General features: G+C 48.0%; 1 protein-coding gene across 1 annotated transcript; it reads left to right on the forward strand.

The window, feature by feature from the left end:
• Window positions 1-10,865: 10,865 nt before the first annotated feature.
• On the forward strand, window positions 10,866-15,303 carry C11H18orf21 (chromosome 11 C18orf21 homolog). Its single transcript, XM_056857838.1, has 6 exons — window positions 10,866-11,009; window positions 11,269-11,483; window positions 11,929-11,951; window positions 12,240-12,442; window positions 13,189-13,358; window positions 15,145-15,303. The coding sequence occupies exons 1-6, from the start codon at window positions 10,866-10,868 to the stop codon at window positions 15,296-15,298; spliced, it is 909 nt and encodes a 302-aa protein (XP_056713816.1). The 3' UTR covers window positions 15,299-15,303.
• Window positions 15,304-16,134: the final 831 nt, after the last annotated feature.

Consider the following 16,134-nt stretch of genomic DNA (forward strand, 5'->3'; position numbering starts at 1 on the left):
TCCTTTAATGGAACTGCCTGGGATTGAACCTGGGACCTTTGGCATGCCAAGCGGATGCTTTACCACAGAGCCACGGCTCCTCCCCTGCACATTCTGTATTGCAAAGGAACTCTGCAGTTACGTGCGCAGGGCTCCTCGGAAATGAGAAGGGAAGCGTCCCCCTAAAAGTTGGAGATCAGTTATTCAACAGCAAGCCTGACCTCGGCTGATCTCAGCAGTGATACATCCAGCCCACCGGCCAGCAATGGACTCTGCACTTTGCCAGGGCCTGGACCACCCTCCATTTTAACAGTCGCGGGTAGACTGAGAGACCAGGAGGCCTATGATTGCAATGTAAGTCACACCAGGAGCCGATAAACCACATCAAAGCTTAACTACTCTTACTTTTGACTGTGAATGTAGCTGTCAATTGGACATGTGGGTGGGGAAGGGGTACAGAGTTAGAAAACAAAAGGTTCCCCTATGCATGATGCACAAGGAGGGTTGCCATATGCCTGCTAGGGGCAAGAGATCTTCTGCTCCCAGCAGGAGTCTCCCACTAGAACGCCAGTGGCCAGTGGGAGGAGGGAAAGCCATCAGGGACAGCACAGCATCACCCAGAAGTGACAATAGCGTGTCTCTAGAAAACACTGGAAACTCTATGATTTTACCATAGAGAGACCTGATGTCACTTCCGGGTTCCCCTGGAAGTGACATCGTGCTACCACTGACAATTGTCCATCCCCCCCCCCCCGCCCGTCTCTTGCCTCCCACTGGTTGCCAGGCCAGTCCTGGCAAATCTATGTACCTCAGAGAGGGTATTTTATTGTAAATCTGTACATTTTTAGCATTTTCTAGTAATTTTCATCCAGATGGTTCCAAGTTAACAGAGCTTGACTCTAAATGAACCTGCCTTTTGGGAAAATTCATATCTAGGAAGGGGTAAAGGTAAAGGTCCCCTGTGCAAGCACCAGGTCATTACTGACCCATGGGGTGATGTCACATCCCAACATTTATTAGGCAGACTTTGTTTGCGGGGTGGTTTGCCAGTGCCTTCCCCAGTCGTCTACCCTTTACCCCCAGCAAGCTGGGTACTCATTTTACCGACCTCGGAAGGCTGGAAGGCTGAGTCGACCTTGAGCTGGCTACATGCTTGTTATATTATAGTGTATACTTCTAATTGAGCTAATTTCTGTTTACAACTGCAAGACAGAATACTGAGCTGAACAAGAGGCACAACAACTGGGGGCCCATATGAAATCTTTGCAAGGGGAATCATAGGAATATTCCCCTGAATTTGCCCCTATGGATTTCCATAAACTCTCAGGAAATTCATTGGGCTAATCTGTCCCTTTCCCTTTAACAGGCTCTTGGTGTTCCTGCTGGAGCCTATTCCGCTCACATCAAGTCTCCTGTTCTTTCTGTTACTTTACAAAGCCATGTTGTTCTGCATACTTCTTGAGCCCCCCGCGGAGCATAGAAAGCTCTCCCTTTCCCCTGGGTGGACCTGATTTATTACCGTAAGGAGAGCCAGTCACTATACTACTTGAAAGAGGGATGGCCCTGAGTATGCACCACATGAAGATCTAACCCTAGGTGTAGCCTGTATACAAAAGAAACAGGTTACCAGCAGCAGAGCTAGTAAAATAAATACCAGTTTCTCAGAAGTCAGAATCCTGAATGCTCCTAAGCACTCATACAACTAACTGCAATTCTACACACATCAGCAGTGATCCAAACTTCCTTTGCACAAAGGCGCTTTTTTGTTCCCCCTTGTGTAGAAGGAAGCTCCAGTACACATCAGATTCTCATGCGCACTGTATAAGGGAGTGGGGGAACCTTTGCACCTGCAAAGTATTGGAGCTGCACTTAAAACTGCTATATTTGTGGCTTTTCCTTTTTTTAGTTGCTCTGCCTTTCAGAAAACCATGCTGTTGGTATAATATACTACCTGCCATATTTAAAATGATGTTATATAACAGCTGTGTCGTGGTTTTTAAGGCAGTTGATCATCCCCATTTTCACAATCAACTTAGACCAATCGATAAACTAGCTGAGCTGGCATACCGCCCATTCCTGAAAATACGGCGTGCAGAGTCGGCGGGGAAGAGGCGCAGCAGCAGCGCCTCTTCCTAAGCCAAATCGCGCATGCCGTTAAACAAAAAAAGCCGTTTCGTGGCTTTTGTTTGTTTAACCGGGGCCTTTTGCCACATAGGGAACAGCGAGGCTGCACCTGCTAAAAAGCAGGCACAGCACCGCCATTCCCACCGCTGGTGTAACTGGCCGAATGGGGATAGGAAGCCGCCTAACCAGTGGCTCCTCCCCCCGCCCCGCCCCCAGAACGCCCCCCTGTGCCAGCGCAGTCTATCTACACTGTGGCTGGTGAGGGGCAAGGTACGGCTCCGTGGCGCTTGGGCGCCGGCAGAGCCAACCTCCCCACCAGCGTAAGTGCGTGTAATCGAGGTCACGCCACCTCCTAAGGACTTTCGGCCCATTTTTTCAGGAATGGGCTGATACTTACATTTTAGCTGAATTCTGTCATACTTCTTCAAGGGGGTGGGATTTGTTCAAATCACTGATTTTTAGTTTAGCTTGTTATTTATCAGGGTATTGTCAACTTTAGTGTGTCCCCCCAGGCCAAATATCATGTCACATTTTTAACTTTGAACAAGTGTTATTTGTACTCTAAGTATTCCAAATACTGGATTTTCTTTTTTGACATGTATGTGACAATAGCAATACAATTTAAAAAAAGTTAACAAGAAAGAAAGAAAACAATATTTTTTCTCAAAAAAGATTTGCCATGTCCTGCTGGCTGGCTACCTAGCACGTTCACTCCCCTATGGAAACAATAGTGCTTCAAGTCTTCTCTGTGAAATAGGCACTGGAAAGCAAATACCAGTGAAGAACCCTGAGAAAACAGCAGTCTGATGGGTAACCCCACTTTTAAGAAACACACACAGGATGCTGTGCTCTTGGTGGGGCCTGGGGTTTGTCTGGAATTACAGCTGATCTCCAGGCTATTCGGGGAAGGGGGCTGCCTAGGAGCCACAGGAAATTGACATTTGGTGAACCCAAGAAGTCCCTTAAGGGTATCTACCTGGAATGGATGTCATGGTGTCGGGTGATGCTCTAGGAATTCCCCAAATCTCTGTTTTCTACCATATCGATTTGGAAAATTCCTCGAGTGTCACTTGGTGCCATGACATCATGGTGGTCTCCAATGCCAGTTTTCCCTCTCATTCTGCCACTGAGCAGCAAGTGTGCCCAGGGACTGTGAGCGGCCGGTTGCCTGCCAAACCCCGTGGGCAGCCTGGTCCAGGCGCCAGAGATCAAAAACACCCTGGAGGAAACGGCAGCTTCAATGGGTTACTCTGTGGCAACACCCCCCCCCCACATACACACACAATGAGCTTCCTCCCCTCTCCAAACTCTGCCCTCCCCAGGCTCCACCTCCAAATCTCCAGGAATTTCCCAAGCCTGAGTTGGCAACCCTGACACATGTGCAAGTCAGCTGGAACAAGTCAGCTGGTTCCATGACCATTTTAAATATCCTTATTAACATGGGACATGATCCCACCGAAGTGAAGCACTTTTAAGAATGCAGTCCTAAATACGCTTGGCGGGAAGTGAGGCCCGGCGGTGAACACAGGGCACTTTTGCTTTGGGCTGGGCTGCCTGTGTGCCCCAGTCTGAGTGAGATCTCTGCAGTCGCGCACAGGTAAGCCTGCGCAGAATGAAACAGATCCTGGATTGCAGCCTGAAGCACATGGGGAACTCTGCCTGGCCCGTGAATACCGACAAGCCAGTAAGTGCTCAGTAAGTTCTGCCCGCTGCTGTCCCCAGCACTGGACATGCACATGCTCTCCCACCCCCCCCACCCCCCACCCCCCAATATCTGAGCAGGCCTCTGAAGCAGACTTCACCCTTGCTTCACTCTGAACTTTGTGTCCTACTTGTTTTGCGGGCCTCGCTGTCGTCTCAGGGAAAGAGTTCACCTGCTGCGGTCCCAGAGCAGAGAAGCGGACCTCTCCTTACATCCAAGGACATACGTTTGTTCTGCAGTTTGTCAAAGGGTCGGGGGATGACCCCCTCAGTAGCAGAGGAGCCCAGCCAGCCTAGGAAGCTCCGCTTTGTGGTTCGCGTTCAGATGGCCGCATCTGCCCCAGAGCTGCCTGGAGGGTGCATCGGGCAGCCCCGGCCAGGCCAGCGGCCCCCTTGGCAAGTTCCTTGGTGCCTGGCCACCGTGCCAGCCCCCGTCTGCTTCCTGGCCTCCGCCCCCAGAGCTCGGGCAGCCCACTCCTCGCCAGCCTCCTCCTGCCCAAGGCCACGCGCGGGTCCTCTCACCTGAGCCCCCTGCCCACGGCCCCGGCACATCCTCTCCGCGGCGGTCCGTCCCCAGCCGGCCCCCCTCGCATCTCGCCCCAAGTTCGAGTGAAGTTACCAGACGCCGCGGGAGCGGGCAGGGAGGAGGGTCCCTGCTCCTCGGGGGGCTGGGTGGTTTCTCGGCAGGGCTCACCCACAGATGCCCACTACTCAACTGCAGCAGCAGCAGCAGCAGCAGCAGCGATGCTCCCGACTCCTCCTCCTCCTCCTCGTCTCCATCCCTCTTCCTCCCCCCGCAAACAGATCATCGCCGCGCCGCTTCCTAAGAGGCACCTCAAACGCTCCATCTCTGCTGCCCTCTGCTGGCCACTCCGAGCACACAACTAGGCAACAGATGTGAAACAGCTGGCCTGCTCTCCTTTTCTTGCTGTCCGGGCTAAAGGCATCCGAACGACCTTCCTGCTTTTGCTTTTCCCTCCTCTCTCAGCATCAGATTCATTTGAGGCATACCGCTTGCTGCCTAACCCCAGTAAGCCCCAAATGCGAAACAGCAGAAGGTGGAAAAATAAGTTTTCTGAATGAATCTGCCATAGGGTTGCCAATTCTGTGTGGGGAAATTCCTGGAGATTTGGCAGTGGAGCCCCGTGAGGGCAGCGTTTGGAGAGGGGAAGGCCCTCAGCAGGGTATAATGCCATAGAGTCCACCCTCAAAGGCAGCCATTTTTTTCCAGGGGAACTGATCTCTGTAGTCCGGAAATCAGATGTAATTCCAGGAGAACTCCTGGAGGTTGGTAACCTTAATCTGCCTCCACAGCAGTGGACGCTCAAGTAGCAAATGTTATAACAATTTTTTAAAAGGGGGGAGGAGGAAACTACAGGCCAGTCAGCCTCACCTCTGTCCCAGGAAAATTAGTAGAAACTGTAGTTAAAATTAGAATGAAGCACCTAGCCTGCTGAGGGGAAATCATCATGGCTTCTGCAATGGGAAGTCCCATCACTCCAACTTTGTGGAGTTCTTCAAGAAGATTAACAAGCACAAGGAAGAATCAAACCGGTTTACAATCACCTTCCCTTCCCCTCCCACAACAGACACCCTGTGAGGTAGGTGGGGCTGAGAGAGTGTGACTAGCCCAAGGTCATCCAGCTGACTTCATGCATAGGAGTGGGGAAACAAATCCAGTTCACCAGATTAGCCTCTGCCGCTCATGTGGAGGAGCAGGGGATCAAACCCGGTTCTCCAGATCAGCCTCAACCCCTCCAAACCACCGCTCTTAACCACTACCCCATGCTGGCTGTAGCCAAAGATTCCAAAATAAGTTTAGCAGTCATGGGCTAAAACTTATTATGGATTAAGAACTGGTTAAATGACAGGAAGCAGAGAGCAGGAACAAATGTACAGTTCTTGCAAGGGAGGGAAATGAACAACAGGGTCCCACAAGGATCAATATTGCGGCCCAGAACTCTTTAATTTGTTCATATATGATCTAGAATTGTGTCTGAGCAGTGTAGTGCTAAGTTTGCAGATGATACCAAATTATTCAGAATAGAGAAAACCAGATGGATTGTGAAGAGTTCGAGGCAGCAACATGGTAAATGAAGTTCAGTGCAGGAAAGCATAAGTTGATGCACATTGGAACAAAAAAAAAACCCAACTTTAGATATATGCTAATAGGATCTGAACTGACTGAGACTGAATTTGAAAGAGACCTTGGGGTTGTAGTTAGACAGCTCGTTGAAAAAGTTGACTCAGTATGCAGCAGTGGTGAAAAAGGCAAACTTTGTGCTGGGGATTGTTGTTGTTGTTGTTATAGTTGGTTTTTATATGCCAACTTTCTCCCCCCTTAAGGAAAAATCAAACTGGCTTACAATCACCTTCTCCTCCCCACAACAGACACCCTGTGAGGTAGGTGAGGCTGAGAGAGAGTGACTAGCCCAAGGTCACCCAGCTGGCTTGATGTGAAGGAGTGGGGAAGCAAATCCAGTTCACCAGATTAGCCTCCGCAGCTCATGTAGAGGAGTGGGGAATCGAACCTGGTTCTCCAGATAAGAGTCCACTGCTCCAAACCACTGTTCTTAACCACTACACCACTCTGGCTCTATTAGGATTGAAAATAAAACGGCTAATATTGTATTGCACTTGTATAGCTTTATGGGGAGGCCTCGATGGAGTACTCTACAGTTCTGGTCACCGTATCTCAAAAAGAATATTGCATAACTGGAAAAAATACAGATGTGGGCAACCAAAATTATCAAAGGACTGCAGCCGCTTTCCTACAAAGAAAAACTGAAGAGTCTGGGACACTGGGGGGGGGGGGCGGGGTCATATAGAGGTTTATAAAATTATTTATGGTTGGACAAAGTGGCTAGGAAGAACTTTCCCATAGTGGATAGGAAGCACTCTCTCCCATAACATTGATGCTCAGGAGCAATTGGGCAAAAGCTTCAGGGCAGACTAAAGGAAATGCTCCTTTACTTTGCATGTAATTAAACTGGCATTCACTGCCAGTTCGTGAGCTTGTATGGCTTTGAAATAGGGGTCAGACAAATTCATGAGATTAGGTCCATCGATGCCTACTGGCCATGGTGAGTAAAGGGAACCTCCATATTCAGAGACAGTCAACCGATGCATCCCAATGTTAGGAGATTGTGGGCCCTCCAGAGGATCAGCCTCTGTATGAAGCAGACTAGATCCCTGGTCTGATCCCACAGGGCTCTTCTTATGTTCATATGTAAGAAAAATCGTGAGCAACCCTTTTTAGAATATGGTTCTTGAAACATCAAACCACGTGTCTTAATTTCAGTATAGATGGGTTGTTTTCACTCTAGCTTTCATGGTAATTACATGGGAGTGATACCTATTCACGTCACAGGGGGCTGCCTCCCTTGCTAGCAGACAAAGCAACTTGCCTGTCAAGAATGAAACGCACACCGTGTTAAAAGATCTCAGCGGAGGGTGGAGAAGGGCTGAGACAAACCCCAAAGAAGAAGGAGTGCGTTTGCCCACCTTTGACTGTTTTTTCCCCCTTCTCTTTCTATCGCCCCAGGGTGAAATTTAGAGTGTTCCCTTCCCAGAAACTTTCCGCATTTGCTCTGAAAAGCTCTGACAGAAGGGATGGTAATTTTGTCATTCTTTAGCAAACCAGCTGGCCTCTGCTGTGGGCGTGGAAGTGGCAAAACTCATCGGCCATGAGTTTGAGAGAAACAAGTAGTTGTATTCAGAAGATTATCTCAATATGCAGATAATAGTGGCTTTGTAAGTTGACCAAAGAAAATATTGCCTGCTCAACCAAATGACTCAAACAGAATATACTCCAGAGTAATCCAGTGTCTGGCACAGAAGTTGTGCGGAAAAATTATACCAGAATTGGTTTTGACCCCTGGTTCATATTTTGTGGGTCCCATAGACGTGTGGAAGGTAATGTTATCTTTTGTGGACTGATTTCAAGAGGGCAGCTTTAATTCAAAGAGGGTGCTAAAAATATTACTCTGTTTCCGAGGCCAGTAGAAATAATGATGATAAATTCATGAAATATAAACTGAAGGAAAGCTGATCTCTATGTATTTTGAGTGCACGTGAGTGCATAGAAATGTAATGTCTATTATATCATAAGCTTTAAGTAGAAAATCAAAAGGCTTTGCAGTTGCCATCTCAAAGAACCAGATTCAGTATATCACATCCTCTTGCTCTGCATTTCATTCTGTAATTTGTCATTGCTTATCACTGCCTTCATACTTTGAAATATAGCAATTGTATTGCATTGCCTATATATTTCTGTTATACTCTGCTTTAAAGTTCTGGAACTCGCCTTTATATTACTGAAGTTTAGCAAGACTCTTTTTGATTCAAGTGGTTACTTTGGCTACTGGTCTAACAAAGAACCATATCTCTTAGTGAGATATAAGTCTTACAGATTTCGTTGAAGATACAGTATCCGAGCCCACTTCAGACGGGATCCAAGAAGGATTTTATTTGGGCTATTTCCAGGTATTATACTCAACATGTATTGTGCTTATCTTCACCCATGTGTCCCATACGTCACAAATCTCAGCTAATTTTGAAGGCTGCAGCACTGGACGTGACAAGGAGTGGATGGGTTATGCTTTTGATTGGATCGTTTATTTTTTTTAAAATGCCACACTGAGGTTACCAGGAAGAAAATCTACCCCCTCCCAATTGCCTTCCTCTTGTTTGCAGCCTTTGTACGTACATCTGCCTAATGGACGTACACACTCCTATGCATCTGATGAAGGGAGCTCTGATTCAGGAAAAGCTTATGCCAGAGTACATTTTGCCAGCATTTAAGGTACCACTGGTCTCTTGTTTAAGTTTACTGCTACAGACTAAAATTGCTCCTCCTCTGGAATTTCCTTCTTCCATACATATCTGAGTTAGGGTTGCCAGCCTCCAGGTAGGGTCTGGAGATCTCCTGGAATTACAACTGGTCTCCAGACCGCACAGATCAGTTCCCCTGAAGAAAATGGCTGTTATGGAGGGTGAACTCCATGGCATTAGTCTTTCTTGACAATGAAACCTTTAATGGCATAATTATTATTACAGTTGTTACAAAATAATCATAAAACCTAATATCAATAGAATGAGCTCAAAAATCAAAGTTTGCAAGCTTTTGAATTTTCATCACATCCATCAGGAAATTGGCAACATCCACAGTAATCTTTGGAGCAGAATCATTTAATAGGAGTTGACATTTTGCTTTATTGGATAGATAATATTTTGAATGTATCCAATTTTTAAGCCTTTTCTCACGGGATATTTGGGGACAATCTAGCCGTATATGATCAATCGTATCCAGGGAATTGGACCCACAGGTACAAAGCTGTTCCTGTATTGGGATTTGATGGTACCTTCCATACAACATCCTTGAAGGGAAGGTGTTTACCCCGGCAAGAGAGAAGGCTCTGCGAAGGGAAGGGATGTCCAAATGATAAAAATAATGGGGAATACTGTCAGTTTTTTTGGTTCTTGTAGGTTATCCGGGCTGTGTAACCGTGGTCTTGGAATTTTCTTTCCTGACGTTTCGCCCGCAGCTGTGGCAGGCATCTTCAGAGTAGTAACACTGAAGGACAGTGTCTCTCAGTGTCAAGGGTGTAGGAAGAGTAATATATAGTCAGAAAGGGGTTGGGTTTGAGCTGAGTATTGTCCTGCAAAAGTATTGTCCTGTAAGTATCAAGATAATGTGCTAATGAGGGTATGGTATGTTAATATGGAACCATTGTATCCTGAAGTGATCTGTTAATGTGTGTAATCCAAAGCTAATCTGTATGGCTATTGTTCTTTTATCCTTGTTTGTATGCTGCGTTACATCGGGACCACAAAACGCAGCATACAAACAAGGATAAAAGAACATGAAAGATACTGCAGACTGGGCCAACCTGAGAAATCAGCAGTGGCTGAACATGGACTGACCCAAACAGGACACAGGGTCTTATTCCAAGACACTGAAAGACTGGACAATTCTACCAACTATTTTGTCAGATTGCACAGAGAAGCCATTGAAATTCATAAACATCAGCACAACTTTAACAGAAAAGAGGAGAGTTTAAGAATGAATAAGGCTTGGCTTCCTGTCTTGAAAACCTCCAGACTAACAAAGACTACAGTCCACAATAGCCATGCAGATTAGCTTTGGATTTCACACATTAACAGATCACTTCAGGATACAATGGTTCCATATTAACATACCATACCCTCATTAGCACATTATCTTGATACTTACAGGACAATAGTTTTGCAGGACAATACTCAGCTCAAACCCAACCCCTTTCTGACTATATATTACTCTTCCTACACCCTTGACACTGAGAGACACTGTCCTTCAGTGTTACTCCTCTGAAGATGCCTGCCACAGTTGCTGGCGAAACGTCAGGAAAGAAAATACCAAGACCACGGTTACACAGCCCGGATAACCTACAAGAACCAATGAACTCTGACCGTGAAAGCCTTCGACAATACTGTCCGTTTTGTTTAGAAGACCCAGAGCAGCTGAGGAGCAGACCGGGGGCTGAGTGGGATGCAGCCTCTGGGGTTCCATATCTAAAAAGTGTTGCTTAGCCATTTTAAAAAGATGAGCCTCGGAAGTTGAGGCCAAGTCTTCCAGGGAGACTCTGGTATATTTTGTTTTGGTCAGAATTGTACAGTCCCGGGTCGTGTTATGTGGTTCTTTCAGCAGCATTGATAAAAGAGAACCGCACTCTGTTCTGAAATATAGTTTAAGCCAGAAAGGAATCGTTATTCGCCAAGCCCTGGTTTCGCACAAACTTTGGCCTCACTCCGACATTATTCTTTCTTGCAGTCCCTGCCCTCCCTGAGCCCTGCCCCCCCCCCTACCCCCCGGCCAATCTCCAGGGATTTCTCAGTGTCAAGTGGGCAACCCAGCTATGGGCGGGTTTTTAAGACATTCAACGGAGTCCCCCCTCTGCGGCCTCCCCACGGATCGGTTCTTCTTTGGCGCCCTCCTCGCGCCGGACGGCTGAAGCCGCTTTTGCACGGTAGCGGCGTCGCCCAAGTGTCGCACCGCCGCGGGCCGCGGATGCTTCACGTCAATGGGCATCCGCGGCTGTGAAAGAGCCGCTGCAGCCGCTGCACGTGTGCCTCCGTGGCCTCTCCGCCCGTTTCTGGTGGGCGATTTCTTGCCTCCTCAAGTGCGCGGGAGCCCCGGAGAGGTGGCGGAGACACAAAAAGGACTGGTATGGGTTGCAGTGTGTGCCTTTGCTGCCCTCGCCTCACAAGACAGTACCGCCAGCGCGGTGAAACATTGAAGCCAGCCCTTAACAAGCAGGCAGCGCCCGGGCGGGCGGGCGGGCGGGCGGGGGGCTCTTCCCAAAAAAGCAGTGAGCGTTCAAAGGGGGGGGGGCAGCAGGCGCCCCTCCCCCCACTCGCAGCAGGGGGGTACCGGGGCAGGAAACGGGTGCGGGCCCGGCGGGCGGAGACCCCCCCGCCCCCCAGCCCGGAACCTTCGCGTGGGGGGGGGGAGACGCCGTTCCCGCCCGGGGAGGGAAGCCACAAGCCCCGCCCCCGCCCGCCGCCCACTTCCGCTTCCGGCGCCGAGGAGCCCGCGTGTGGCGCGGCGGCGTCTTCATGGGGAAGCGGCGGCGCTTCCTGGCGGCGGCGGCGGCGCTGCGGGTGGGGTCGGCGTGCCCGGCCCAGGCCCGCTTCCTCCGGTGAGGACCCCGCTTGGCCTCTCCAGACTCCCCGAGCCGCTGACTTGTGGGCAACGTTTGCTCCGCTTGGGGAGAGAACGGGGGGCGGGCGGGCGGGCGGGGGGGCCGCCGCGTGGGCGTCAGGGAGGTGTCGCAGAAACGTTTTGTGGCCGGGCCGGAGCTTTCGGCAGAAGGGAGCCTCCTGTGGCTCACGGAAGCGCCGACCCTGCCCGAAAACGTTTGGCCCGCTTCTGTAACCAACAGGATGCCAGACGAGATGGACTGCTAGTCTGATCCAGCAGGGTTGCCCTCATGTGCTTCCGAGGGCTGAGAAAATGTGCTTGGATTGCTCAACAAGCACTATAAAATGATAATGACTTGGGTCTGTGATACAAAGAACACAGGCTCAGTGGAACTGGTAACCATGGCTAAGTAATGCTTCTTTTTGTCTTTGCCTTTCCTATAGATGGACTCTCAGCAACATAGAAGGTGAGTCAGGAGAGAAGCCTGCTGCACCCCCTGTGCTGGTAGTCCAAGGCTCAGTGCAGGTTCCTTCATCCTTACTTGTGTTGTGGCCACTGGTTCCCTGGGCCATCAGGGCTGGGAGCAGGGACAATCGGATTCTCAAAACAGTGGGGCCTGACTGCACTTCTCTTCCGGATGTGGAACTCCTGGGTTCTAGTGGGTTTGTTAAGTTCTGACTAGGCAGCTGGGCTAACCAATAAAATATACCGGGGGGAAGGAATAACTTCCAAATGTTACTTTTATTATTTACAGGCAAAAATGAAAACAATGCAGGCCAGGTGTGCCCTTACTGTTTCCAGTTTCTTCTTCCTGGTAACCACAGGGTACGTCTCAAGCCCAAAATGAGAATAACGCCACAGATACAGAAATTACTTCATCTAGAAGCAAAGAAATACAAACTCAGTTTCAAACAAGGAAAGGTGGTGAAGAGGTACAAAGAATCAAAAAATGTTCTGGTAAGAATAAATTCTATGGAGCTGTCATGTGGAACAAAGCATTCGTCCTCTCTCTTGAAGCATCCCTACGCCATGGCTGTAGGCTGAAGATGGACCATGTGACTTGAAACTCTGATGAGAAAATAGGGAAACTTACAGGGGGAAAAGATTGACAGAAATGCTATGTGGAAAATTCGTACTATAGAAGTACAGCAAACTTAGTGTTACTCCTCTAAACTTATGATTATTGTTTAGATGCAGTGCCAGGATTTTTCATTATGCGAATGAGACCTGCGGCTTCATGCTTTCTTTCCTTTCACTCCCACAGAGAAAATAACTTCCTGTGTAGTTCAGAGCAGAATTTTAAGCAATGAAGGAACCAGGGTTGCCAGTTTTGTTCGCCTATTCAGATGTAACAGTAACTTGCCATCTACATAACATTTGAAACACTCACTGACTCCCAAGTGGCAGGGCTATGCAAGATTTATTCACATAGCATCAGTCCACGGGTGTGCTTCATGTCTTCTTGATCTTCTGTCTGTCCCTTGGCATGCCTGTGCCCCTCTTGCTGTCTTTTAATTTTTTCCTGCTTTTGGAGCAGCTGCAATGATGGCGATGTGGCAAAAAGATGAGATTTCATTCTTCTGAAAGCATTTTAAGGAGGGTGCTGCTGAATTGTGAATTCCCGCGAGAATCTTAATTGCGGCAGACGTACATTTTAAAAAGTGGCAGGTTTAATAGCTGCTGGCTTTTCCTTCTCTTTATAGCTAATCACCTGCAATACGTGCAGGAAGACAACAAGACATTATGGAAAAAGTAGAGAATGTTGGAGTATGAAAACATCAAGCTTTGAGACTCCTACACGTTTGAATAAAACCACGCCTTTCACCTACAGTCGTTCAGGATCTCAGAGAAAGAAACTGTCACCAGGTTCCAGGTATTTATTTCCCATTCATACAGGCAGCATAGCTCAGGGGTCCCCAACCTTTCTGAGCCTGCAGACACCTTTGGAATACTGACACAGTGTGCTGGGCGTAGCAACAAAATGGCTCCCCCAAAATGGCTGCTTCAAGAGGCGGAGCCAGCCACAAAACGGCTGCCAGGGGCTTTCATCAGTCACAAAGAGACTCTCCTTATGCTTTCCTGGCAGCTGAAACAGCACTTTCACAGCACTGAGCTGCAAGGCAAAAAGAGTCATGGGGGCTTCACCTCATGCTCCTGTTGGGGAGGGTCTCTAATTGCAGTTCATATTCCTTACACTGGGGAAAGATGGGAGCCTACCTGGGTTTGGGGGTGTTTGGGTGATAGCCCCTCTCCCCAATTCTGTGCATATTTACCATGATTCCCCACAGGAGACACAGCTGCTACCTGTTGAGTAAGAGAGGGATGTTAGCCAGTCGATAGTCCCCAACAATGTGGGAAAGCTCTCTGTGGCCCTGGACAGGGTGGAGGGACTGCAGCTGTCAATACTCGGAAGCATAGTGGATTCCCACCCCTTACCTGGGTGGGTTGCCTTGTCCTTGAAGCCCCAGTTGCAGGTATGGCGTGGAGTTACAGTGAGTATTGGTGCCTGCAGTGACTTACAGTTGCCCCAGCAAGGGGCTTTCAAGGCAAGTGAGAAGCGGAGGTGGTTTGCCATTGCCTTCCTCTGCAGTCTTCCTTAGTGGGCCCTCTCCCAAAGACCCACCCTGCTTTGCTTCTGAGATCAGGCTGTCCCATGCCATACATGAAGTGTTTGACCTTGTTCTTTTCTACTGTTTTGCAAAATGCCCCATGGCACTAATGTAGAAGATCTGTGTTGCTTTGCTGATTGTCACATGTGTCTGCCTTCTACTGAATCAGACCCTTGGTCCATCAAAGTCAGTATTGTCTACTCAGACCAGCAGCGGCTCTCCATGGTCTCAGGTAGAGGTCTTTCACATCACCTACTTGCCTAGCCCCTTTAACTGGAGATGCCGGGGATTGAACCTGGGACCTTCTGCATGCCAAGCAGATGCTCTATCACTAAGTGATGAGCCCCTTGTCTTAGGCAGGGGAAGTCCTATTTTGACCATGGCTGGAGAAGAGATGCTTTTCTGGGGCTCATCACTGGCCTTGATAGGAGTGTCATCAAGGTCACCCAGTTAGCTTCATGTGTAGGAGTGGGGAAACCAACCCGGTTCACCAGATTAGTCTTCGCTGCTCATGTGGAGGAGTAGGGAATTAAACCAGGTTCTCCATATTAGAGTCTACCACTCCAAACCACCGCTCTTAACCACTACACCACGCTGGTTCTCTAAGGAGCATTCAAGAAATATTTATTGTTTTATTTATTTACAAAATTTATACCTTGCCTTTCTGCCCTTACAAAAGCTAACAAATTGTTAGCTTTACAATGTAAAGCTAACAATGTAAAACAAACAAAATAAAATTACGTTATAAAACCATTAAAATCAACCCCCAGAGAGTGGAATCACTCTGTAGATCAGTTTGTGGTTAAGCTTCAGTTTTATTGTTTTAAGACTCTTTCTATGACTTTGACCTGTGTGATTGCTCTGGCAAAGTGTGGTGTATGTGTGTGTGTATATATATGTATGTATTCACACACACATATTTGAAACGTATGATCCTTTTAAGGTGGCTCTTTGTATATGCAAGCATTTGTTTCGCATCTAATGAGAGATTTATAAATGTTAATGCAGTTCTTTACTGCTCTTAATATTTTGTGTAATCTTCCATTTCAGAACTTCTACTCCTGGGCATTCAACCCCTCATTTCTCCTCTGGGAGTCCCAGAAATTCCAAATCTAAATTCACACGATTGAAGAAACTGCTTAGCCTTGAAGTGCATAAAAAAACTGATAAAGGGGACCTCAAGAACTTCTTATCATCACTTTGAAATCTTAATGTACCATAATTTAGGCTGAGAAAAGTGAACGAATTGAACCTGCTTCAAGAAACTGTCTCCTGTTGCAGGAGGAACTGGGAATACCATCCTGCGCTCCGCATGGAGCCGGCTTTGAGGACTATCAATGAAGTGAAGCTACGCAACTGCTAGCAGGGGCCGGCTTCCAAGAATACATGACACCTGCTCCATTGGCAATGGCTGCCAGTTGTTTTTTGGGCCCAAATCCCTCTGGGTTTCTAAATGGTTCTGGAGCCTGCAGCATTTCAAGGATCATCTTCTCCCACCGAGACCTTGGGGAGGCGCTGATTGCTTAGAGAGGTCCTCGCTCCCCACCCACCCCGAGATTTTGCTCTGGCCTCATCGCTTCAAAGATCTTGCTGAGTCTGGAATCAGATTTGTAATTTCGGCAAATGATGTGTGGCCCCGGGGTGTCCTGGGATCAGCTCCCCCAACGGGCCGTTGACAGCAAATAAACAGCCACTGGGGAGGGGGAGAATGCGGATTGGGGCTGCTGTGATGGGGATGTGTTTTTGAACTGATCCAGTTTTTGTATTTGACTGAAATTGAGTAAATGCCAATTTCTGTAGTGAGCTTGGTTTGTAATCATAACTCTGTAAGTATCTGGGATAAATCAAAGAATTCCAGGTAACAGCAACATGAGCTCTGATGCTTAACACTGCGGAAGTCATGGCTAAATTTAGGAGTCAGGGCTTTGCTTTAAAATACATCTATTCTCAGAATGTTACTGTGAATTCATATTGTGTTTTTCTTAGAATCGATTCTGCCACTGGAAAATATTAACTACATTCTTTTAAAGAATGTACACT

Source organism: Euleptes europaea, chromosome 11, assembly GCF_029931775.1.
Source record: "Euleptes europaea isolate rEulEur1 chromosome 11, rEulEur1.hap1, whole genome shotgun sequence".
Classification (NCBI taxonomy): domain Eukaryota; kingdom Metazoa; phylum Chordata; class Lepidosauria; order Squamata; family Sphaerodactylidae; genus Euleptes; species Euleptes europaea.

What these genes read in the sequence shown, in the direction of transcription:
- C11H18orf21 (XM_056857838.1), top strand. Translation starts at nt 10,866, where the DNA reads ATGGGCATCCGCGGCTGTGAAAGAGCCGCTGCAGCCGCTGCACGTGTG. An exon ending in CGGAGACACAAAAAGGACTG is followed by an intron (nt 11,010 to 11,268) that starts GTATGGGTTGCA and finishes CCCGCCCCCCAG; the next exon opens with CCCGGAACCTTCGCGTGGGG. An exon ending in GACTCTCAGCAACATAGAAG is followed by an intron (nt 11,952 to 12,239) that starts GTGAGTCAGGAG and finishes TATTATTTACAG; the next exon opens with GCAAAAATGAAAACAATGCA.